This window comes from Lagopus leucura, unplaced genomic scaffold (genome assembly GCF_019238085.1).
Source record: "Lagopus leucura isolate 7727_CA_CO unplaced genomic scaffold, USGS_WTPT01 Super-Scaffold_100009, whole genome shotgun sequence".
In the NCBI taxonomy this organism is placed as follows: Eukaryota; Metazoa; Chordata; class Aves; order Galliformes; family Phasianidae; genus Lagopus; species Lagopus leucura.
In genome coordinates, this window is record NW_024962266.1 from 2252440 (window position 1) to 2278328 (window position 25889).

Here is a 25889-nt window from a genome sequence, read left to right on the forward strand (position 1 = left end):
CGCTTTGCCCAGCCTGTGTACAGGCAGATCATTGTCAAAAACCTAATGAAATCATTGTCTCAAGCTTGCTGTCTTACTGGAAGTGAGAGTGCCCCGCTCTCGACTCTTGCTTTGCAAAAGAATTAATGAGGCACTTTGTGCAGAGTCAGCCCTTAAGTTATTACCTCCAGAAGGAAAAGCAATCAGGAGGAGCATCCTATACCGAATCGCATCCTACGCCACACGGGGCAGCAGCTCTCAGGCTGGAGCGTGCAGGATGCGGTACTTGGTGCTGCCCGGTGTGTGCCTCGGGCCCCCGGCCCGCACAGGGAAGCAACTCAGCTGCTGATTCCGTAGGTGGAACAAGAAGCAAACTTTGAGCTTTTCTTCTATGTGCAGCAGGACTGCTGCCTGCTTGCTCTCGGTAATTGGATTACTTGCTGTCATAATGGTAATTTCCAACAGTGTAAAGCCCTCTAGGTTACTTAGAAAACTCTCAGTAACAAATGGAAACAAGGGGCTGAAGGCTGAAGAAGTCGGCTGATATGGTCTCTTCATCAACATGCATGCAGATTTAGAGGCTTTGTAATTTCCAGAAGTCTCTTTGCCCACTTTGGCAAAAGTGTATAATATTTTCTCTAGTTTTTGGACTGAGCCCTTAAAAAAAAAAAAAAGAAAGAAAGAAAAGACTTGTGGAGGAGATAATCCTTTGTAGGATTTTGGTTGGACCACATGGGAATTACTCAGGATGGAAAGATGCAACTGAAAGTGAGTTTAAAGAATCGACAATAATTGTTAAGAGACTGGCAGTTGGTCATGCGAAAAGGGTTTGTTAGAACAATTTGTGCTCCCAGCTTGATGAGGCATGGGCTAAACCTGTGGCGGTAGGTGTTTGTTGCATGATTTGTCCAATGGTATTCAATGGGTGTTGCACCCAACAGGGAGCAGTATGGGCAGGTAGCGGGGCGTTATGCACTCAGAGTGCAATTATGAAACTGGAGAAAAAGGTGAAAGTTCCATAAAGGAAAAGCTTAGTAGCATGCGCTCTGCTGGAGATTCCAAATGGAGCTGACAAAGTCTGCTTAGGGGTCTCTGCTTTCAGGCGGGATCAGCCCGTCTGACAGTGGGAGGGAAAATGATGAAGTATAATGGCCTTACGTTGGGCCAGAGGAGGTTCAGGTTCAATGTGAGGAAGAATTTATTCTCAGAAAGAGTGGTGGAGTCACTGTCCATGGAGGTGTTGGAGAACATGGTGAGGGATGTGGTTTAGCAGGCATGGAGGTGATGGGCTGATGATTGAACTTGATGATCTGAGTGGTCTTTTGCAACCTTCATGATTCTGAAGGAGGAATGGCCCCACAGGACACAGCAGTTTCCGTTTCTGCAGCTCCAGCAACACGGTGGTACACCAAGCTCTGTGGTCTTTTGGGAACAAATGTTTTTGAATATGGGGAAGTAGAGAGATTTTAAAAACTCACTGCCAGCAGTTTCAACAGGTATGTCTTAAAAGGGTGTAATGTGCAAAAAACTTGAAGTTCTCCAGAGGTTGTTTTTATGAAAGCAGCTCGCTATATACTTGACCATATCCAATCTGTCCATTGCTGTAAAAGTCAAGCTGTCTGGAGGACAAGGCTTTGTAGTCAAATGCTTTTAATCTGTTTGTTTGTCTAAAAGCTGTTATTCCTCCTTCCTCTCCTGCTTTTCCATCATTTCTTTTCTTGCTTAGGCAGATGGGCAGCTGTGGCCAAGGGGTGATAACTCCCACGGGTTCCTTGTTGCGCAGGGCTTTTTTTCTCGCAGACCTCCCCACCTCATCCTTCCTTTCATCTGACAATGAGAGCTGTTACTTAGCGTCTGCAAGACATTTCTTAATGGCCATTTGCTTTGCCCATGAGTTTTAGTGTGGTACTAATTAAGATGAGATTTTCTTTTGTACAAGGATAAAACACTTTTGATGTGTTCCTGCAAGATACAGCGTAGCTCTAAAAGATAGATGGACTCCTCTTGTTCTGTCAAGTCGTAGAGACTGAAGAGCAGCCTCTCATATCCTTCAGTGAAAAGAGAAGATAAGATCTGCTGCTGGCTTGACAGGAAACCACATGCACAGATACCAGCAGAAGTAAGGAGAGAGAGAACTGCAGTGCCAGATGCAGCTCTGGAAGCAAATCCTTGCCCACAGCCAGCCAGAGTGCACACAGCCATGGGCAGGGGTGTTGGAAGGTGGGAGAGTAGCTTGGATTTAATTGTGGAAAAGTTGGCCTTTTTTTTGTACAGGCGCTCAGACCGTATATTTGATTTTCTGCTTTAAGCTGTTGTGTAGGACCTTCTGGTTTTAATTTGGTGGACGGCTGCAAGTCCAATGGAGTTTTGTTAAAGTCTGGCTGTACTTACAGTCTTTTCTCTCAGCCTGTTACAAGTTATGTCTCTCTGTGTTTTGGAAATCCTCTCTCTTGTTTCCACAGGTTAGCATAGCTGCATGGAGTGGGCATAATTGCTGCTTACACAGGAAGGAAGGAAGGAAGGAAGGAAGGAAGGAAGGAAGGAAGGAAGGAAGGAAGGAAGGAGGGGAAATGGGTGGGAAATTCATACTGCACTGTGGATATTAGTTTCTCATTGTATGCATCTTGCTGAGTTTATAAGTTCTTGAAGGTCTTAAGAAATGAAGTTTTGAGGAAAAATCTGTTTGCTTTTATCTGCTTTCTGAGAAGCTTTACTCCTCTGGGAGGGTGTTGCTGTTGGAGCCAGTGGCAGATTTTAATCCCCTAGTTTTATAAACTGGAGCTTGTGTTGGAAAGTAGAGATTGCTTCTCCTTGCTTCCTGCGCTCTTTAATTCATGGGGGCAAGATGCTTGACTTTAGCTTTGACTGAATGCAAGGAAAGAGCATCAAGGGGCATTGACTGATAGGAGGTGAATTTGCCACCCAGCTTGAATAGCATTTACTGAGCTCGGTAACTTTCAGATTTCAGTGCTGAGACACCAAGGCAGGAGATAACTTTTCTGTTCAGTTTCTACTGCTTGCATAGTTCTATTAATTAATTTTCATTGCCACTGCCAGGTTTCTATAAGTTGGCACATAGAACAAAGAAGAGAATTTCCCTCATCAGAGAAGGAGCTAAAATGTTGTGCTTGAATTTGTCAGTAAAAAGATTGTGATCACTGCATTTTCACGTCTGTAAATGGTCTGAGGTTTTCACAAATGCAGAAATCTCAGTTAGCCATTTCATGGTACAGATTCTGCCTCTGCCAAAGCAAATGGGAAGCTGGGTTCGGTTCCTTCCCCATGTAGGACAAACTCTCTTCCACCAAAGCTAACCACTTAATCCAGTGCTACATCGTGGTTGGTGCAGCTGAGTGTGATAATTGGGAAAGAAGAACTTGGTGGGAAAGGTCTTTTTGTGGTACTGTGGGTGAAAATAAAGCTCAGGATGGAAAGGAAGACTTTTCTACTGCTCGTGTAGGAAGTGCTTTTCTACTGCTTGTGTAGAAGAAGCTGCGTACAGTGCTGGATTAAGCACAGGATATCAAGAAGAGCTGTATAATAGGGAAGGTAAGAAATGTGCTCACATTGGCCCCCGAATTGTAATTGGGAAGGCTACACTGTGTGTGTGGAGTTTGTTGCTCTTTTGTACTTGATGCTTTCCAAAATTGTGAAGATTTCAGGATTTTGGAAGATTTTAATTAGTACAGCATGGCAACAAATTAGAAGGCACTCTTTGCCTTTGGTGGAAACTTCATAGATATTAAAAGGAGAGCAAGAAGGCTCTCAGATAGTCCTTCAGATGATTAAAGCTTCTTTGTTGTTGATGCCTTTGGGCAGTAAAGCTTAAGAAACAGTGTCTGGACCGGGAAGGATGATATTCATAGTATCACAATCACATATTCTGTGATATTCGTGGGCAGTGTGCTCATGGCTACTTTTAAATTACTGCAGCACTTCTTTCTCCAGCTCTTGCCTTTGCATATAATAAACACACAGTCTTCTTCTCACTTTATGAACAATATAAAATGGCTTCAGGCTTTTGAACGGGCATGCAAGCATTCTAGTTGCTTCTGCACTGAAGGGACAGTGATGAAACATGAGGCTGGCCCTTAGATGAAAGCAAGATTAAAGCTTGCTGAAATGGAGCAAATGTGTATGGAGGAAGGATTAGCATGTCTGAATTTTCTAAAGCTTTACCATGTATTTTTTTTTATCACTCTGACATACTAAGAAACCTCGGTGATGATTCTATTTTGATGCTTATCTTGTTACTCATAAGCTAAGATTTTGGCGAATTCATTTCTCCAGGTATTTAATTAACATTTTAATTTTTGAAATCTGGAGCATCTAATCTTCATGCTTCTGTGGTATTAGTTGCTACTTGAGACTCCATCAGTTGCTCCCCAGTTCAAAACACAGAGATGAAGCTGTGCACAGTTGGCCACTGTTAGTATTCATTTATTGGATCTTGTTTTTAAAGCCAGGTAAACCACCACCTCAGGTGCTTTCCTGCTGGGTGCAGCAAGGGCCCATTGTGCATGGAGGCATGGTGGTGTCCCAACCTGACTGGGATGGCTGGCAGGTGTCTGTGGGTGTGTGGTGATGCTCGGGGATCTCTGAGGGTGCCGTGCCAGCCCTTTGCCTGGCAGCTCGGCTGTAACCCTCAATGGAGCAGGACAGCCTCCTTTGCACAAGCAAAAGAAACAGAGAAATGAAGGCCTGGGACAAGGGAGTGCCAGAGTAAGAGGAATCTGTGCCAGTTCCTGGTGCAGGGTCAGCCTTGCAGAGCTGATGTCTGCAGCACGAGGTGGGGATGCTAAGTGCTTTCGCAGCCAGCCTTAGGAAGAGCTGGCAGTGACTTCTTTATATTATAAAAACATCTGGGATTTCCCTCTGAGCTTTATGTTCCCAGTTGAAGGCATCGGCAGGTTTTGCTAAGCTCAGATGGCTTCTCCGTGCATGCACAGTGTTGCTAAACACCCCTGCTTGCTACTGGGGATGGCTCACTCACAGAAAACCATAGTGGAGCTGCTTGCTGGTTTGATCTCTGTGTGCATTGGATTCCAGCTGAAAAACTTGGCCTCCTGCACAGTGTTTGGAAATGTGCTGCTGCCAAAGGGTGTTTCCCTATGCTTTGGAGACACTTGGCATTGTTTCTCTGAGTTTCCAAAAATGCCACCACTGGCCCAGCACTCAGCATACAGCTAATGAGTAATGCTCGTCTTGCACCTCTCTTTTGATATCCTATGGGCTAATTTTTAAAGCTTTCTGTGATACTTTACATCATCTGCACTAAATCACAGCTGCTGTCACTGAGCCTGAAGGCGTTCAATAAACATTTTGATGTTGTACAGGGGAACATGGTTTAGTGGGAGGTATTGGTGGTAGGTGGATGGTTGGACTGAGTGATCTTGGGGGGCTTTTCCATCCTTGGTGATTCTATGATTTTCATGTATTTTCTTGAGGTCACAGTAGGGGGAAAACATGCTTTTGTTATTTTTGGGCAAAAATTTAATGGCAGGGTGTGAGCAAATGAGAAAAACAAAAGGCTTAGGAGCACTCTAGAAAGTAATATCACTGTCTGTAATTTATTCTGCCAGACACTTTCCACTGTTTTCAATTGCAAATGAGGCTTTGCCAGTCTTCAGTCGGAAGTTTCCATGCAGAGTGTCTGCTTCTGATTGCATATTTGAGGGAACTTCAGCTAAAATGGATAAGCTTGTCCACACTTACAGGGAAAGGCAGTGCCACACAATGAACATGGCTTTCTGCAGTTCACTGTATTGGGAGTAAAGGTCCACAGATCTGAGGTCCTTGCTGCTGGTGCCTGAGGGAGAGCAGGATGCAAAGCAGCTTCTTGGTATTTATTTATTTTTTTTCTACTGGCTTCATTCAGTAGAGAGCCCCAGATTTGGTGTTGTTTTTTTTTTTTTTCTTTTTTCCTTTCTAAGGTTTCCTGCAGCCAAGCTGCAGATTGCATTGCAGACATCCATCAGCTGCTCTTCCCTCCAAGCAAGCCTCTCTGTTAGATGGTGGCATTGCATTTCACATATGAGGAGCTGTGCCTGTTCATTTTGGACAGGCAGCCTGACAAACCCAGTGCTTTGTTTTTCAGGGATTTGTCCATTTTAAATCTTACCCCAGCTTTCCAGTGGGCTCTCTCTCTTCCCAGTTGTGACGCCTCTGTAAATCACAGCAAGACAGCAGAAGGAACCACCTGGAAGCTTCTGCCACGAGTGCCATGTGCTTCGTCCAGCTTCACAATAAGCCACAGATAAAGAGGCAAGATCTGGTTCCCAAGGGTGGCGCATGCCTGCCTAAAGTATACATCAAGTCTGTATATTTCCAACTTTGCAAAAACCTAAAGAGCTCCACAATGAATGGGGCAGGTACCACACTGGTCTGATTATATGATGTTGTTTTCAGATGTAATCAGATTTTTAGATGCAGAGAAGAAAAGCATCTTCACTGCTGCTTGTGCTGTCAGTCTAGGAAGCAGCAGCAAAAAGACTGATGTGCAGTGTCAGCAGTTGTGAAGGTTCAGCACAGCTGGAAGGAGATATCCAGATACTGTGATGTATAATGTGTCACCCAATTGTAAGGTGGTTCAACTTGATGGTGGCTTTTATGGTGCTTTTGGGGAAGAAGTCAGGTTGCAGTTAGAGCCTTATGCATGGCTAACATGATTTTTGCTCAGAAACCTGATTTGTTCCTGAAAGGCCTCTCATCCCTTGTGCAAAGGAAGGTAGAAATATTGTAAATAGATGTATGTATATACATACACAACTTAATGATGCATTTCATTACATTTCAAGTAGACATAGAAGGGGACAGACTGAACAAAAGACACATTGGAGACATGAGTTCTTGGTTTTCGTTTGCTCTAAAACACAATTGAGGTTCTGTAGTTATTTACTTGCTGTTTTTACCATCCTTGATAACTTGCAGTGGGCTTTCCAGGTATGGCCAAGAAGCAGGGAATCAAGGTTCCTTTATCCTTCTTTCAGCTGTAGCATGAAGAGGGCAAGAGGCAAAGAGCTCTGGTGTTGGAGTGGTGAAAACTGAAGTCCAGATACCTGATGCTGTGCAGTTGCAGTGGAGGGAGCAGGACTGAACATTTCTGGATGGATTTCAGGAAAACTTTGATCTCAAAAAGCATGGTTGGCCACTGGCACAGGCTGCCCAGGGAGGTGGTGGGGTCACTGTCCCTGGAAGTGTGACACTGAAGGACGTGGTTAGTGGGCATGGTGGGGTGGGATTGGACTTGAGGATCTGAGTGATCTTTCCTACCTTTTAATGGTTCTATTATTCAAGTCAAGTCATCAAGGTGAGGCTGCTGTAGTGCAACAGTGTGGGCTGTTCACCCTCTGTTGTGTGGGAGTGCATCCAGCAGGGCAGATGACCCAGGGTAACTCCTCAGCATTTTTCTTTAGGAGTCTGCCAGCTTTCCCAGGCCAGAAGTGGAGATCATTTACCAGAGTCAACGGGCTGAACATATTTTTCCATGGCACTGGAGCACACAGAGCTGCAGAGACCCTCGTTTGCAGAACGCAAAATGACCAAGTCCTGCACAGTGCACAGGAGCCTTGCTAGGCTGCAGCCACTGGTTGTTCCAGCTTGGTTTGGGATCTTTTTTGGTAAACCCTTCTTGCTAAACTGTCAGGAATCCTACAAAGAACCTTGTGTGTGCTGCACAGGAGGATTTAATCCAGGGGAATTCAACACAGGAATCCAAGTGTGCTTTCTGTGAAGGATACACATATGTCTGTCTGAATATCACACACAATAAATGTTCTGTTTACCTCAGAAATAAAAAATGTTCTATCCAAAGCAATCTGGCAGTCTGGGAGAGCGTCCTTGTCCATTCACTCAAATTGTGGCATAAATCAGACACTGCATTTTGGAAAGAGCTCTGGAGCATTCTGGTGAAAGGCCATAGGATAGGCATCAGTCCCAGTTTCCGTGAGCTTCACTGGCACTTGACCTACATGCAGAAGGTATTTACATCCCGTGCCAAAGTCTCCATTCAGCCTTCACAGTATATTTAATAGAAGAAATTGATCTCTAGGAAATCCAATAACTTTTTCAGCTGTAGAATCGAATCAGTACTAAATAGAAGATGATGCTAATAGCTGCTTCTGTCAGCCTCTTCATCAAAACCAGTCTGATGCAATATGGAAGGATGTTCGTGTGGGATTTAATGCAGTTTAGCATCCAGAAATCAAGGCATCTTGAAATCCTGAATCCTAATTTAACTTCACTTCTAGGTGCATAATGCTTGCTAGGAATTAAGGTAATTAGGGTATCTCAAGTCAAAATCCCTGTCACTCCCAACCATTAAAATTGTTCATGCATAATGAATTATTTTTGTTTGAAAGGCATTTATTTTAGGGAACAAGGTCTTTTTTGATATCATATTAAAAGCTCAAAGTAATGTTTTAAATTGTAAGTGCCTCCAAATAGAGTAGGGAAGGAAATGCAAAGCCATTTCAGATGTCTGCTGTGCGTTCAGCCCAAATGCATAAACACTCCCAGCACTTCAGTCTGTTACATGGGCCACACTGCATTTTTTGGCCAGCGATAGGATTTGGCTCTCATTTCTCTCATTCCTTCTGAGCTAAGTATTTTAATTATATGCTCTATGTTTTCCTTATGGAATGGCTGCAACATGCACGCTTGGTTTTGTGGTAGCTGCTGTGCCGCTGGGTGGAATGACCACGGGCATTTCACTAGAGCAGTTCCTTTGTAAATTTGATTGTCCTTGTTATTGACTTTCTTTAGAAGATACGACGACAAGGAAGAATACATGTAGCTCATAGCTCCCTCCCACTGCCTCAATTCCTTCCTCCTGGGTTTGAGTTGGAGATGCTGAGAGCAGGCACACCCAGCAGGCCCATAATGAGGTCCTGTTTGCTTGCATGCTCGAGGTCCGAAGAAAAATGAGCTTCTTTAGAGGACTTCTGTCTGCAGAGGTTGGGCACCATGGGCTGGAATGGTCTGTGATAGTCCCTTGGCAGCTGGAGTAAAGCAGCCAAGTGAGAGCAGCACTGGGCCTGCCTGGAAAAAGGAGCTGGATCCGCAGTGAATGAAGGAGGAAGGCGCCCATCTGAATCAGCCACTGACTTCCCCAACACGTGCAAAAACGCAAAGCTGCTCAGCACATCCCCTACCAAACAGGGATGGCTCAGGCTGGCACCATGCCACAGCACAGGGTTGTTACCAACACAGAAATGCACAACACAATATGTTGGTAAGAGCGTAAACACTATGTGGTAATTCAGAGCAAGAGCTTGTGGTTTGGCAGTTATTAATCTTGCTGCGTGGCTTTTCCTTAGCGTGCCTGAAATATGTAGGCAGCAGGAAGTGTGGTCAGCTGCAAAGCTGCTGCACTCTTTGGGTAAGGCTTGGCATCAGCAGGTGTCAGTTCTGTGAACATGAACTGAAATTCATATCAAGGTGAGACCCAGTCCCTGCAACAGCTGAGGTGTCTGCAGTCCTGCTGTTGGAGGGTGCGTGCAGTTTTCAGAGGGATGTAACCAATTGTAAATTGATGCTGAATTTGAAGACGCTGTACCAAAGGCCAGGTTGAGTTTCTGCGATCATTAAATGCAGTAGTGTCATCTGAATCGCTGCCAGAGTCGTGAGCGTGCGCAGTCTTGGGAGGATGTGAAATCCCTCTGTCAGATGGGGCCCATCTCTCTATTCATTACTTCAGCTTCTTTTGGATGATGGGAAAGGAGACATCTGTAAAAAGTAATAAGTCCTCTTTCCTTCCAGAATAAGACTATGAGTTTTCCAGCTGTTGGCTAAGACAGGTTTTCCTGTTGAAATAGCTTTTGTCTGATGTAAGTCTAAAACAATATGGCTATGGTAACTGAAAATATTTCTTTGTCAGTTCTGTCCTCTTCTAGTTTTAGTTGTAAATTCAAGTATTCCTGTTCATTGCTGCTTCTCATAGCAGCTGTTTGACTTTTAAAACCTCACAGAGTCCTCCAGTAAAGTACATGCTATTGATAAAATGCTTATGTTCTTTTGGTTATAGTGTTTCCTTTACCATAATGCTTGCCTAATATTCTTTGATCTTCATAGTGGATTCTCATGGTTTCAAAACATGCTCTTGCTTTCCTTCAAAAGTCCTGTCATCTCAAATAATGCAAAACCAGCCCATAATATTGATTCATGTGGTTCTTGGTTGCAACCACAATAATATGGACTGTGCCGTATATTTGTCAGCCGACGCCATTCCATATTCATAAAACATGCCTTGAGATCTCTTTTTAGATCTCTGGAGTTTAAAGATTAGCTTATTAAGCATCTCTCTAATGTGTAATTATTCTGGGCTGAATAAGACGTTTGCCAGAAGATATGCAATTTATATTCAGTAGACAAGCAAATAAGAATGTATGTTTAAAAATGAGCTTTCCAGAGCAGTTTTGCAAAAAATGACTGTTCTAATACACTTAAAATACTTTCGTTTAAATAACTTTAGGAAAAAAGACACAACACAAAACCAAGTGCTGGCAAGCGAAGCAGTTCTACTTTTTATCTTAAATGTTTATTTACGTACTGTAATTCTGTATTTTCTTTCAATTTTGAGATACAGCATTTTGCCAGTTAGAGGAGCCCTAGGAAATGAGGAGTGTCTCAGAAAAGGCATGCTAGGCTATCTGCTAAGTCTGGGTTCCAGGGTTGGATTATCTGCTCCAGGTATATTCCTGTTGCTCTGTGCTAGTTCATCTTTGAATGAGACAGGCTTTGATGCGTGCATTTCCTACAGAAGGTTCTTCTGAGATAGGATAAGCAGATACTCTTAACAGATCCATGCAAAAATTTGAAACATTAGAACATCATAAGGGTTGTAAAGCACTGTAATAGGCTCCCCAGGGAGGTGGTTGAGTCACCATCCCTGGATGTATTTAAAAACTGTTTGGATGTGGTGCTCAGGGACATGATTTAGCAGAGGGTTGTTAGGGTGGTATGGTTAGGTTGTGGTTGGACTTGATGATCTTTGAGGTCTTTTCCAACCTGAACAATTCTGTGATTCTGTGATCCTATGATTGGGCATTTAATTATTTGGCTTGGATCTAGAGGTAGTCAGCACACAGGAGATCAGTGGCATCCAGCAGTTCCACAGACACAAGGAGTTGTGTCACACTGATGGCACTCAAGTAATTTCCCAACAAATCGTTGGATCTTCACCACATATATTATCATTTTAGTGACAGAGGCACTTCTGAAAGTGAAAGAATCACGATAAAAGGACTTGAACTTGATACCGATTCAAAAGAGGTTGTAAGGAGCCTTGCATCTTCTAGACTGTAGTTAGCAGTTGTTGCCTCAAGCTCACGTTTTGAGAGAGGGACATGCATCAAAACTGGAAACCTTTATGCTAGATCTGAGGCCTGAGTTTTGTTGTGCTAACCTCTGAATTTATGAGATGTGCAAGAAAATTGTAACTCACTGTAAAGCCAAACTTTAGGAGCCAGAAGATTCTACCTGAGACCATGTAGTGCACATTTTTAACACTTTCTCTTCTGGTGGCGATGCTTGTGCACTGTAAATATGAAAAACTTATGAATCATAGTGGTGTTTTTTTTATGAAAAACTTTTCCAAAATTCCCAGCCTGTTACTCTCATTCAGTGTTCCTTTTTACTGTTCTGCTTTTTGATTAACCAAGAGCTGGCTTATTTGTATAAATCTGCTGGCTTTATGCAAAACTGATGGTGAAACTCTTGGTGAAACACTTGCTCAGCAGTGCTTGAAAGGGTGAACAGTGAAGAAGTGACGCCCCAATGTGCAAAGTTTTGTTACTGCATGACTGGTCAGAAGAGATGATTGCATAGCAGCAGAGAAATGAAGAGGTCTTATGGAGTAATGATAGGGGGATGGAGTTTCCAAAGTATGTAGATTCAGAAATGTGTGGGAGTGTTTTGAAGTCATGCTGGATGCTATTAGGTAGGAGAACACATCATAGAAATGAATTGCTTATCCTGTGATACAGCGTCATTGGGGTGTGAATCCCACATGAAAATGGAAAATGGATTGATGTGGCTTTCCCTTTATTTGTTTCTCAAGAATCATAGGATCATTAATGTTGGAAAAGACCTCTTAAAATCATCTAGCCCAACTGTCCACCTACCACCAGTGCTGGCCACTAACCCATGTTCCTCCGTACCACATGTGCACATTTCTTGAACACCTCCAGGATGGTGACTCAAGCACCTCCCTGGGCAGCTTGTGCCAGTGCCTGACTACTCTCTGGAGAATAAGTTTTTCTTAACCATAGAATGGCTTGGTTTGGAAGGGACTTCAAGGATTATCAGGGTTCAAGCCCCTGCTGCAGGCAGGATTGGCGATCAGTTGATCAGGTACTAGATCAGGTTTTCCAGGGCAACCTGGTCTTAAATACCTCTAGGGATGGGGCATCCACAGCCTCTGGGCAGCCTGTTCCAGCGCTTCACCACTCTCAGTAAAAAACTTACATCTAATCGAAATCTCCCATCGCTTAGTTTAAAGCCTTCCCTCCTTCCTATGACCATCTACCTGTGCAAAAAGTTTATTTCCTTCCTGTTCATAATCTCTCTTTAAATATTGGAAGGCCATAATGAAGTCTTCCCGTGGCCTTCTCATCTCAAAATTGAACAAGCCCAGCTCCGGTTTGTCTTCACAGGAGAGGTGCTCTCTGTGAAGCACTCTGATCATCTTCATGGCCCTCCACTGGACCCTCTACAAAAGCTCCACATCTTTCCTATGCTGGGGATTCCAGGCATGGACACAGTACTCCAGATGGGACCTCAGAAGGGCAGAACAGAGGAGGACAGTCACCTCCCTTGCCCTGCTGGCCACCCCTCTTTCATGCACCCAAGGATACCATGGGCCTTCTGGGCTGCTGGTGCTCATTGCTAGTTCATGTTAAGTTTTTCATCTACTGGGACCCCTACGTCCTTCTTAGCAGAGCTGTTCTCAAGGAGTTTTCTCAGGCTGTATACATTCTGAGATTACCTCAACCCAAGTGCAAAACTTTGCGTTTTGCTTTGTTGTGCCTCATTAGGTTACCCAGGGAAAGAGGCAGAAGATGCAGCCTGATTTTAAACTACCATCAGAGAACTCAAACCTGACTTGAAATGTGATGCCAGCAGCTGTTGGAAGAGTTCAGGTTTAGATGAAAATCAAAATAAGGCTGCTTGTGGATACTGGGCACTGACAGGGGCTCATGGCCAGTTTTTGCAGAGTGGCCCTACAGGGGTTGGGGAAAAAAACTGGACATTCTTACAGGCCCTCCTCTATGTTTTGCAGTAACCTGACTGAAGATTCTGGGGAAAGACAGGGTGAAAAATATGCTGTATAATTTTGAAGTTTCAAAGTATATCCACATAACCGTAGTTGTTTGTAGTGACCCAAATCCAGTTCTTGTTCTGAAGACTTGCACCAGTGTAAACATTCTGTGACCCTGTTGCTGTCAAAGGTGCCTTCAGTATCTTTGTCCCCAGCTGTGGTCTGTAAATGAGCCTCCCCGCCTGGCTGCCTCCCTGGTAAAATGAGCTGTGACTGTGCACTTGCAGTGCAGTTCAGTAGACAGGAGCTAAATATGTTTGGAGTAGCATTGCAAGTGATTACTTCTGCGTTCAGAAAATGAAAATTCAATCTGATGTATGTCAACTTTCCAGATAAAACTCTTATCACACAAAAGCTTTTTTTTTTTTTTTTAGTTTTATCAGCTCTTGCAGATGGCATTCTTAGGGCTGTTTTTTTTTTGTTTGTTTGTTTTTTGTTTTTTTGAGTCCTTTAAGTAAAACCTTTTACAAAACACAGAAAGGCTGATGTGGAGAAACAAAATAGAGGACCATATTCTTCTGCAAGAGGAGAAGTACCCATGTGGATAGTAGCCCAGGTGGGGTTGATACGGGAGAGCTTTACAGAGTCCCATGATGGAAGGGCTACGCCTTTCGAAACCAGAGCTGTACCATTGATCAGACAAAAGCAAGAGCAAGGAAGGCAGTCTGTTAATGCACTGATTGAGGCATCACCATCGAAGATTGCCATAGATAAGAAACCAGGCCATTTTAACACATTCTTGTCGTGCAGCTTCACCTGAAGATGCTGTATGTGTGGATACATGCATTGCCACAGGCTGTGGTGGCATGCAAACAAGTGCTTTTGGTTTGGCTGTTCATGGAGGTTATGCTAAACCCCAAGGGTTGCAGGCTTACTGTGAATTCGCAGGAGAGCACTCACCTGCCAAACCATTCCCAAATAAATCCTTGGGAATGAATTTCCTGTGTTTATTAATAACTTGCCCAGCTGTTTTTCCAAGCCTGGAAGTTCATGTGGTCCTACTGTACAAACATAGAGCTGGAAGAAGGTGGTTTTGATTTGTTTTTTTCCTTTCAAGATGTGTTGTGTTGTCAAAAGCCCTTCTGAATGTAGGAGATGAATGGAGAGGAAATGAGGCAATTTAACAAAAGAAAAAAAAAAAAAAGGAAGGAGCATTGAAATTATGAGGCGGGTGAACCGAGCAGACGAGGAGACTCAAACACAGGTTCAGTGAGAGATACAATAGCTGACTATCACTTCTTCCTGGGAAATCTTCCCTGAAGTTGTACAAACAAACAGCGGCACTCAGCACATCGTCTTCTCAGGGATGCTTTCATGAACACTGAAGAAACTGAAATGTGTCCAGGCGAGAGAAGAATAGTGTATGACACTTGGCAAAGTGTCAAGCGGCCGGACTGTAACCCATCTGAACTTTCTTCCACCCTATAGAAGTGGGGGTTTAGTGAAGGAAAGAAGACAGCTTGGAGACTCCACCTGGGGGCCGCCTGCCTGCCATGGCCATCCCATCGCAGCAGGCAGCCCCATGTCCGGCTGGGAGCTGCAGGCAGACGCTCAGCGGGGCTCCGGCGTTTCTCTGAGCTATGGCTAAAAATAGGAGTCTGAGAAAGAAAATAAATGCTTCTCAACGGTTTGCTGGGACAAAGAGTAATTAGGCCTCAAAACTCAGAGCGGCTGTGAGATAAAGGTGTTGCTTTATATTTGTCCTCTGTTATTTTTACATCGAATTCTTCCCAAACATGGTTCTTCTTTTTGGTTGGTTCGTTTTGTTTTTTTTTTTGTTTGGTTTGTTTGTTTGTTTTTGTTAAATTCCCGTGCTTTGGAAATACTGGGCTCTTGATTATGGTCTTGCTCAATTTTGTGTGAGAGCAGAAAGGGAAAAGGAGGCCACCAGCAGGTCTTCCCATGCTCAGAAGGCTCAGACAGCCCAAGGGCCATCTCTTGTCTTCTGTTTGCTGTTCTCTCTTTTCTTTTCACATCTTTTTATCTTGTTTTGTCAGCTTCTGCCAATGGATTGTCCCTGGACTGTTTAGCAGGGGCTGCTGGAGCAGCTGCAATGGCTTTGTGAGGGAAGGGAAAGCTTCCTTCGCTCCACTGAAGCCGATTCTGTTCCCTCTGCACCCAGTTCAGGGATGGACCTAACCGAGCTGAGCCTGAGGCAGCACAGCTGTGCCGTGAGTAAGGTGTGAGTAAAGAAAACCAGAAGTACTCGTTCACACAATGCGTTCTGAAGCATTCCTGGTCTCCTGTGTTCAGCTGAGCACATCAGCACACCTTCCCCTCCTGTGAACCACAGTGGTATTTCTAAACTAATGTGGACTGTAAAGCTTGCTGGGAGGCCTTTGTACATTGCGGAGCTGCAATTTTCTTCTTCTCCCATCTGTAACATTCCAGGAGGGACTGTTGCAGATGTGGTTTGGTGAGTAGGTCCATGCAGTGGTTACACACTTTTGTATTGGACTGCCAGCACTGGCTGCTGCTCTCTTACAGCAGTGGGAAGGAGTCTTTTGTGCGGAATTAAAGATTCAGTGAATTGCTGTACTTTTGATGGAGGATACTGTCTTCCTCAGAGAAGCAGAGAAGGGTTTCTTTGTAAACGAGGGGACTTCTATTGCATGGAACACGTTCTATAGAATACTTGGAAGTTTTTCTTTCAAATAATGAATACAGTATCTTTCATAGCATCTTTTTTTTTTTTTTTTTTTAAATCAATTTCTTTGTAAAGATTTAGCAACTGTATTTAAGAGCTTTACTTTTCTAAACAGGAGAATGAACTATCAGCAAGGAGAACTGGTCTGGTTTCCCTTAGCTGAGGCACAGATTCATCAGACATTGGGAAATATCTCTTGGAAATGCCATAACTGAGAAGCATTTATTTGTCTGCTGATTCATTTTCTGGCAGAAAACCATTGAGCCACACTAGCCACTGTTCTTCAGCATTGGATGTGCTTGTGGTTATATGATATGATGAAAATATCTTTTGCAGTATGTCTTCTGGGATCCTGAAGCTTCGCCTCACACTGCAGTGCTGTGTAACCATGTTTTTGTCTTGCACACGAACAAAATTCCTGCAGTTGCATCTTTACTGCCATCACTATCAGTAGTGTCATATATATTTTCAGTTTGTTCTTTTTAGTAAAGATAGAAGAACCTGTACATTGGTTCTTGGTTTCCACAAGAAGTTCTTTTTGTCCATGACAGCCTGTGTTGTCAGCTGGTGGGGATGACCACTTCTCTCTGTTGCTGGGTGAGATGCACGTTTGTTACATTTCCCCTCTCAGCTTGATAAAGTTTGTAGTGCGACTGTCCGTGTGGTTTTGACTCAAAGTGACTTCCTGTGAAGGTCTACCAGAGATCCAATTTTAAAAACAACTGTTTACTGAGAAAGCAGCATGTCAAAAGACAGCAAGAGGAGGGTGCTCGAGAGGCTGCAACAGAAGGACTCCTGCAGCTCCTGAGTTGGAGATGGGAACATTGGGCTGTGGTGCTGCAGAAGCCATCCAAACATAAATGTCTGTACTTTGCAGCCAGTGTTTAATTTAGGTCAGAGATGAATCCTGAAATGTTTTTTACATTTTTTTTTTGCACATAGAATAAGCTGAGACATTGTCCTTTGCAGTCCATGATGTTTGTTCATTTTCAGCATATGTGGAAGTAAAGGAGAATAAAACATCTTGCAATTCTGTGAGGAGAATAGCAAGGAGAGGGGAACTATTGCTACTTAACTGCTATTGAAGAAATATGTAGTGATTTGAGGGTGATTATTTCTGTTGTCTGTTCCTTCACCATGAGCATCTTTACTTTATCTGGCAGATGGCTGGGCAGTGAAGTAACTGCAATGCCTGTCACATGGAGGGAGGGAAAGGGATCACATCATCCTGATTTAAAGGGTGATGCAGTACTGGCTTGTGTTTTCAGAAAGCTGTTTAAATGTCATGGTACTTGTACCAGAATGTTTCCTAGGGACGTGTAATGCACTGCTGAGGTCTGGACTGGAGAAAGCTGCTCAAGACATGATTGATGTCCTCTTAAGGGTTAAGCCTGTAGCTCATACAGGTTAAAAAATACTTCAGACAAAAAAAAAAAAAAAAAAAAAAAAAAGCACCACAGAAAAAAGGCTTTGAGACCACCAACCTTCACCAGATTAGTTTAGTTCAAAGCATATTTGAGGTTCTTGTGGCCCCCAGGAGCTAGTTTGGGTTCATTCGTTTTGTTAAGTGCCCTGCTGGTGCTGCGAAATAAGCCTATAAATACAGGACCATCAGACCTCATTCGTGTTGAATTTGACCACGTGTTGTGTTTTTTTAGGAGGAACATCTCTGCTTCTAACCCCACTCCCAGCAAAGGATAGATTTCAACAGCTTCAGTGATAAGCTCCTCGGACACAGCGTTAATCAAATCTTGGCTCGTGTCTGCCTTGTTTCTGACAGATTACCCACAGGCCTTGGCCTTTATGTAACTCATGATAATTATGTTTTTCTTAAATCTGACAGAGGTGCAAAGGCACTTTGTGAAATGTTATTTCTGCCCTAAAGAGTGACTTGGTGCTAGGGTGTTGCAGAGTTCCTGGTTCAACACAGCTCTCGCAGGTCAGGAGTCCTGGAGGAGCCAATATCCTTTGTCCCATGTGTCTCACCACAATAGCCTCTTGTTTTAGTACTGAAAATTGATGCTAAAATCAACTTCCCTGGGCACCTCTACCTTACAGCAGCTGCCCTTGTAAGAAATACACTTGTAACATGCAATGGAGAGACTCAGATGCTTCTTGGGAGAGGTGGGAGGTGTGACATCAAAACAATATGATGGTAATGAAAGTAACCTCCAGAGAGTTTCAGGTTTTTGTAGACATCTGTGACTCTTCCAAAGATGGGCTGTTAGTATAGTGGTGGTTTTAGCTGTAGATCAAAGGCGTGATAATCCTGTCCACGAATTTCCTGGGAATAACTTTCTTCATCTTGGTCTGGGAGGGAGGAATGGAGCATGTCTGTAGGAATGAGCCTCTGAGCAGGACACAGGAGGTTATCTCTGTGTAAGCAGGGTTACTGCTCTGTAACTTGCTCTGTATTTTTTACTAATGAGATGGTATTTAGGAAGAGCAGAATCACAGTTAAATCACAGGCTTCTCATGCCATTAGCTGAACAAAACCTTTTTGTAAAGCCATCAGTCCTGAGTCACTTGGCCATGTCTCTGAGGTATGAAATACTCATGAAGTTGCATGAGAAGACTCTTACAGGTGTATAAGCCTATTGAAATCTATGCAACTCAGTATAAAATCCTGCTTTACATTACAAAGCACTCAGTTAAAAGCCAAGTACTCGAGTAAAATAGTAGAAAGGGAGAGCTGTGAGCCTGAATTTTTGTTATTTTTGGCTCCTCCTTTGCCATGGATCAGATCTGTGCGCGCTTGCACGCTTGTTTGCTTAGCCTGCCCAGAGAGAGGAGCTCCGGTTTTGGTGGAGCACAGCTTCCACACCCATAACCTCAATGGACAGAGTGGCGAAGAAATCTGTTTTTTAAAAAACACCATGTTGACTTGAACATCTTCCTACAGAAAACGTGGGCTAAGTACACAAGGAGTTGAGGATAAGATGATGATCTGATGTATTATTACATCGTATGACTTTAGTTTTGGATGGCTAAGTGGAATGTTACCCTTGCAGTTTAGCATCTGCATTCCAGATGGGTCACTGAGGGAGAGGTACGCACACAGGTTTGCTTGCGGCGTTGTGAGTTTTTAATAAGAGTAGTCTCCATCAGCACAAAACAAGACTGAGAGTAAATAATGGCTTTCTGTATTTTATCGGGTGCAAGCAGCTCATTTAGCATGTCTGCACTGAGGAGATGGGTGGCTCCATTGGGCAGCTTCTTGTTTTGCCTGTGCAAGCAAGAGAGGTGGTTCATCCAAAGCAGAACTCAGGATTTGCAGACATCAGGAGTGTCTGCCATCTCATTTCTTCATAACAGGTATTAAGGCATCATGAACAATCAGAATACTGCTTCTGTAAATTAAGACCAAACCAAGTTATGCTTTCAGCAGCAGAGTATTGTGTGTTGCCTCCCTTTACATGCAGGATGAAGCCCGGGAGCATATGCTTGCTGCAGTTTCTTGGTGTTGCCATGAGTGCTATACAAAAAGAACCATAGAAAAGGGGGAATCACGGGTAATGCTCACTGCATTGCTATGTATCCCTGAGTGCTGGAAGGTGATAACTGTTTGAGGGTTTGATGATCACTTCCATGGATTTTCTGTTTCTCAGATGTATTTAATAGGTGATGGTGAACATGGTATTGCAGGGCCACAGAAGCAGAGGCTGTTTCTCCCTCTTCACAGCAAGCATCCAGCACATTTCAGAGCTGCCAAGACTGAAATCCAGCTTTGCCAAGTGAAAGCATCGAGTAAAGGCTCAAGTAAAGCATCACAAGCTTGAGACATTATCTCAGTCGAAGGTTGCGTTTATCTTGGATTTAAAATGGAATTGTCCCATGAGGTGAAGTCTGAAGTTATTTTCTTAGCTCATTTCACTGCTATCCTGGAGGGCTAGAAGACTGTATGTTGTTGGTTTTTTTTAATTTGCATATGTGTATATATATATATTGTTAGCAGCTTTCTTCTGAACTCTCTGAGTACTGTTAAGTTACAGTGGGCAGAGTGTACAGCCTGCGCTGCACTCCGAGCTGGTGAGCGTGGGTACATCGCACTGAGCTTTGGGTATTTCCTCCCGGCAGCCTTGCTCCAGGGCTCATGAAGAAGCACAAGGACAATGTCCCCATTCACAGCCCCATCCAAAATGCCCTTTGTTCCCTGCTCTGTCTCAGCACTTCACACTTGCTTGATTGAAGTGCTGGCATTCACCACGTATAATGCTTATTGTTTCTCTTAGGTTTTATTTTGTCTAGGGTTTGCTTTTAATAAAGGGAATAAACTGAGGCTTTTTGCAGTTCGTGTCCCTGGGGATACTAAGTATATATTCCAGAGGACTTCAGTGCTGTAAGAAGATAAATCCCTCGGCTCTCCAAAGAGATCCAGATCATTGGTGGTGGTATTTCTTAGGGCCCGTTTGCACACTGCTGAGTGTGAGTGGTTGTGCTGTGAGGAGGAGAGGTGCTGGCCAGGGGCTGAGGGGCAGCGATGGCAAGTCCTCCCCTCTGCCTCTCCTTGACTGTAAGTGGCTCAATGTGGTGAGCAGCTCCTGTAGGCCCGTGGAGATGGTCTTGTTTCCAGTGGGGCAGCTGGCAGGTGCCTCCTGTGGCTTAGTGCAATGACATTCATTTTGCCCTTAGAACACACGTCGTAACTTGGGCTAAACTTTTGGGATCAGGTGCATGCAGGGTTCTGTAAAACAGGAGATGCAGCATGAAGCATTAGGAAAGCTTATTTTGTATTCCAGGTCCTCAGCAAAGGGCAAACATCTGCATGTGCAGACCCTTGGACAAAAATCCTTCCACCTCCATCACTCCTCTGTTTCTCCTGGTTGTAATTTTGGTTGCGTGCAGGTTTCTGCTGGAGATGGTCATATATCATGCAGCCCTTCTGCTACCACATTTACACAGGCTGGAGCTGCGCTGTTGCCAGACCAACCAAGAGGGAAAGCTGGCTTTGCTTCATATAAACAGCTCTGACTGAGAGAGCCATACTAAATTTGGAAAAGAATTAGGGGAACTCATTTTTGAACTGCCCTGGAGTATTCTATCTCGAGTTGCCCCATGTTATCATTTCATGGGAAGTTTCTATTACTCATTGCTGTTCCCATCATGTTTATTTTCCGATAGAGTATTTTTATCTTCTGCAAGCCAAAATCTTTAAGAGATCCATCAGCAAACAATGCCCCAAAGCTCTGCTGCTCCCCCCGCCCAGAGCTCCTGCTGCTCCCAGTGCTGCAGCCTCGGGTCCTCCTGCAGTTCATATGGCATTCACATCCCCATCAAAAAACCTTTCCTCCTTACTGCAAAATTAGTGCCAAGGCTGGAACAAACAGCATGAAACATTTGCTCTTTGATTTGTTACTTTGAGTGATTTCTGCATGGAAGAGTTGCATTAAGGCCACAAATTTTACTATATGTATCGTGAATGGCACAGTTCCCTTTTGGGTTGTGATATTTGAAGCTGATCTAAGAAATGTTTATGCTGAGGAATCGCCCTTCTGAGCCAGTTTAGCCTAACTGAAGGACTTTGCCAAAACTACAGGTATTTCCTTTGATTGTTGGCTGTTATTCTAGCACCAGAACTTTTTCCTTGTCCCATTTCCTCTGCAGGTTTTTACTGCAGGATGCAGGCAGCAGCCGCTTGCAGAGGCAAATGAGGTCCAGCATCCCCAGCCCACAGTGGCAGGCTGCTACAAGACAGGGGAATGAAATCCCTGTGGTGGCAAGCAGGGACAGCCCTGCCAGAGGCCTGAGCAGAAAACTCCACTGGGGCTGGGGCCAGCAGCATCTTTCTGCAAGCTGTGTCTGTCCACTTCCAGAAGAAAAAGCTTTGACTCATTTGGAGAAGCTGGTGCCTCTGCCTGGAGCAATTTAGTCTGCAGGCAGGGATTCTGTGCTTTGGCAACACCAGTGTCCTGCTATTATCCTGTAATCAGTAGAAATCTGATCTCTTGAAACTGGAGGATTGGAGTCCATGCTGGTGACTTGGTCTGTCCCACAGGTCAGTCTGTGGGGTGGAACAGGGTCAGGGTGTGGCTTCAGGTTGATGTGAAGGCAGCAGACCTGCAGATGCTGGAGGGTGAGGCTCCAGCCCATCTCTGAGCTGCTGTGCTGGTGTACCTGGAACACCTGTGCTGTCATCAAGCTGAGAGATGCAGCTGTCTGACTTGCCAGGAGACTTTTATTTTTGTGTGAACAACGACATTCTGCTCCTCCAGAAATCTTGGTCATGGTCCAGGTTCTGGTTTTTGTGTTGCTGCTCACTTTTCGGTTTGCATACGAACACATGGCTTTAACTTCTTGCTTTGCTTCCCTGTTTGCAAAGCATTATTATTTCTTTGCTAGGGTTAATGTGTTAATTACTTGTAAATTGCTGTAAGATTCCCAGAAATGAGACCCTCAGATGTGTTTATTGCTGTTATTGCTACTGATGAGATCTCGATCATAGCAAGACAATACAAGATGAGCATTCCACACAGTGGGGCTAAATGTCTGTTTACAGTAAAACAAAGAAGGGACTTCTGTACCCAAGCCTAGAAAACATCATTTGCAAGAGTTTTGAGTCAGCTTTATAATCTGATTATGTGATAAAATTGGCTAGCGTGTCTAAACACTATCCAGTATGTAAACACTACCCACTACCACTTGTGATTATGTTTCTCTGAGAAGCTTATCAGCTTGCAGGCGTTCACTGCTCCATGACAGTATGTCTGTGGGAGAGTCAAAGATGCCTGTTTTTAAAGTAATGTACTTGGGATGTGTTTTGCCCATTTCAGTCACTTCTGGAATGAGCAAAATCTGTACTTGTGGTATCTCAGCAGCTGAATGCATCCATGAGGGTTCCCTGACCTGCTAGGCAGCAGGTGGCCATAGGTGCAGTTGGGCAATATTTTGAGTTGGTGGTAAAAACTGCTTTGGTTCTGCGTTACAGCTTCTGAGTTAGTGTATATTAAATATAATTCATCTTTATTTCTCCTTCAGGAAAAACAGAGGCTATCATCAAAAACTTCAGCCCACACTACAAACGCCAGTACGCCGTGGCTTTCTGCAAGCACGTGCAGGATGAGCTGGAGCAGCACCGCAATTCCCAGTCCCAGTTCCTGAAAACCAGGGTAGGAGGACACGTAAGCCTGGCCCCAGCCTGAAGCTGCCTACAGCTTTGCTCTCCTTCATGAAATAATTCATGTGAAAACTATTTAAATAAGCCATTTAGTAGTTGTAATATATGAAAAACATGAACTGGAAGTATATCAGCTACCAGCTGGACTTGGTTTTCTTGTTTTTTTCCAGAGTTGAATCCCCTTAAGTAAAGTTGATGGGCAATACAGATACTCAGAGCTTCTAAAAATCAAGCCTGAAATACCTTCAAAGTTTCTTAGACATTTCCATATATAAAGCCACAGAGTTTTAATGCTTTAATATAATGAAAATTATTTGGGGAGGGACTTTTTATAAGGGCATGTCTGTTACAGGATGAGGGGAAATGGCTTTAACTGGAAGAAGGTACATTTAGACTAGATGTTAGGAAGAAATTCTTTACTGTGAGGACAGTGAGACCCTGGAACAGGTTGCCCAGTGAGGTTGTGGAAGCCCTCTCCCTGGAGGTATTCAGGGCCAGGCTGGATGGGGCTGTGAGCAACCTGGTGGGAAGTGTCACTATGGGCAGGGGCTTGGAACTAGAAGATCTCAAAGGTCTCTTGCAACCCAGGCCTTTCTGTGATTCTATGATGATTCCATGCAAATACAAGTCTAATTTTTTGACTGTGTTAAAAATCATGGATTTCTGATGCTCTTGAAATGCAGAGAAAAGCAGTGAGGTTGGGTGCAGAAGGTGGCATAATAGGAAAGCAGCATCTTTCAAAGAAATGCATGCTAGTTATAAGATCACATGTGCAAAAGTGTTACAAAGAAGTGGGAAATAATCCACTGTTTCATAATAAATAATGCTATAAATAATGCTGCACCAACAAAATATTTTTTGTACATAGTGGAAAGTAAGAGATAATGAACTATAAGCTATCTTATATTCAGCACATCAACTGAAAGATCACAGAATCACAGAACCATAGGGGTTGGAAGGGACTTCTGGAGATGATCAAGTTCAACCCCTCTGATAAAGGAGGCTCCTTACAGTAGGTTGCACAGGAAAGCATCCAGATGGGTTTTGAATATCTCCTGGGAACGAAACTCCACCAACTCTTTGGGCAGCCTGTTCCAGTCACCTCCATGGTAAAGAAGTTCTTTCTCATGTTCTTATGGAACTTCCTGTGTTCCAGGTTGTGCCCATTTCCCCTTCTGAATTTCTCTGCCTCAGAAATCTGGAAGTGGTGTTAAAAGGCAAAGCTTCTCTGCTTCCTCTTCACCGCGAGATGCAAGAATTTGGTTACTTCTGTAAGATCTGTCTGATTGAAACAGATGTGTATTGCTTCCAGTTGTGTTTGAAGGCTCAAAAACCCTCATAGCAATCTTACAGAAATGTAGAAATAAAATTTCAAAATGACCCAGAATCCTTTCAAATCTAGAAAATTTTCTTTGTAGCCCAAGTCAGAAGCTGGGACTGTCTTATATGAAACAGAGTTGTTGCATTTTGCTGAGGATGTGAAGAAGTGGAAGGACAGATATGTTGTTATCAAAAATGACTATACTGTGGATTGCTTTGAGACCAAAGAGGTAAATGTTTCTTCCTGTTATGTTCTTCAACGCTCCCCAAGAGACTGAGATCTGAGGAATTTGTTGCTGTAAGTGCCTTTCTTCTAGCAATAGATGAAATGTCCCAGAAAGGCTGCTCCAGCCTTGCAGCCTTGGCTGGAAACTTCACAGGGATGCCTGGGGGTCTGCTGAAGTACCTTTTATTGGCCACAGACATTTGCAAAACATAGCAAATCACTTAGACAGCACTTTGAACCTTTGCATATCACAGAAGGCTTCTTTTTTGTATGTGATTATAATACATCACCAGGTTTCTACTGTTGAGTTTTAAATAGAAATTTTTATGTTGCTTCAGTCAGGCTACAGTGAAGACTTCTGTTTGGCAGCTGCTGTGGTCAAACGAGTCCTGGCTGACAAATCAAACAAGTGCAGCTTAGCAGAAAATCCAATCCTTTCCTCTTCCCTTCTGTCCCTGACTCTTCACTGGGGTTGATGAGCTTTGAAAGATCTTTTCTAAATACGTTTTTTACTTAAAAATGTTTTAGACTTGACAAGTCCAGTGAGTATATCTCAAATTCAGCCTGACGAAAACCTTTTCATTTGAGAAATGCGTGCATTAGCTTTGTAAATTTATGCTTTCTCTGTCCTTAAATCTCAATTTTTGACTCCCTCTATCGTGATTTTCCAGGCCTACCAGAAAGGACTCAGCCCTAAACATCATATTGTTCCTGCAGGAGGCAAAGTACTGACTTTAGAAGAAGATTACAATTTGCTGTCTGATAAACATTTTCCAGATCCTGTTGGTAAGCCTTTGTGAAAGTTAAACTGCCAAACCTCAGGCTCTTTTCCTTACAGAAGCTACATCTGGGCAGACTTCGAGGTTAGGCTTTAAAGTAAGCTCACAGAAGACGCAAACAGCATGTTTCCTAAGTCAAAACTTAATCCCAGAGTAGACATACACAAAAGATGTCATGAACTGAAATGTTCAGAGAAATTCTGGCTCTTTATTTTTCCAGTATCCCTACACAAACCCTTTGGAATCTGTGCAGAAGTGAAGCAGGAACTACACCACTATTGTTCCCAGCTTTGTTAATATTTCTGGTTTATTTGTTTCCATTTTTGGGTACCAGCTGCCTGAGTTGATGCATCCCACAGAGACGACAGGAAGGTTGCTGTTGCTGGATTTGTTGTTTCTGCAGCAGGAGTTGCAGGGTTTCTCCCTGTCACCTTCCCAGTCCCTGAAGACGGAGAAAATTCAGGGGCTTAATCTCTACATGGTGTAGAGTCAAGTTTGAAAAAGGA

The 25889-nt window shown here is 43.6% G+C and overlaps 1 protein-coding gene across 1 annotated transcript in view; it reads left to right on the forward strand.

Moving 5' to 3' along the window:
* NIBAN1 (niban apoptosis regulator 1) overlaps positions 1 to 25889 on the forward strand; it is a 59731-nt gene that overhangs the window by 791 nt on the left and 33051 nt on the right. The window contains exons 2-4 of the mRNA XM_042873881.1: positions 22920 to 23050; positions 24477 to 24608; positions 25276 to 25390. Coding sequence (XP_042729815.1) covers positions 22920 to 23050; positions 24477 to 24608; positions 25276 to 25390 — 378 coding nt within the window. The remainder of the gene's footprint in view (positions 1 to 22919; positions 23051 to 24476; positions 24609 to 25275; positions 25391 to 25889) is intronic.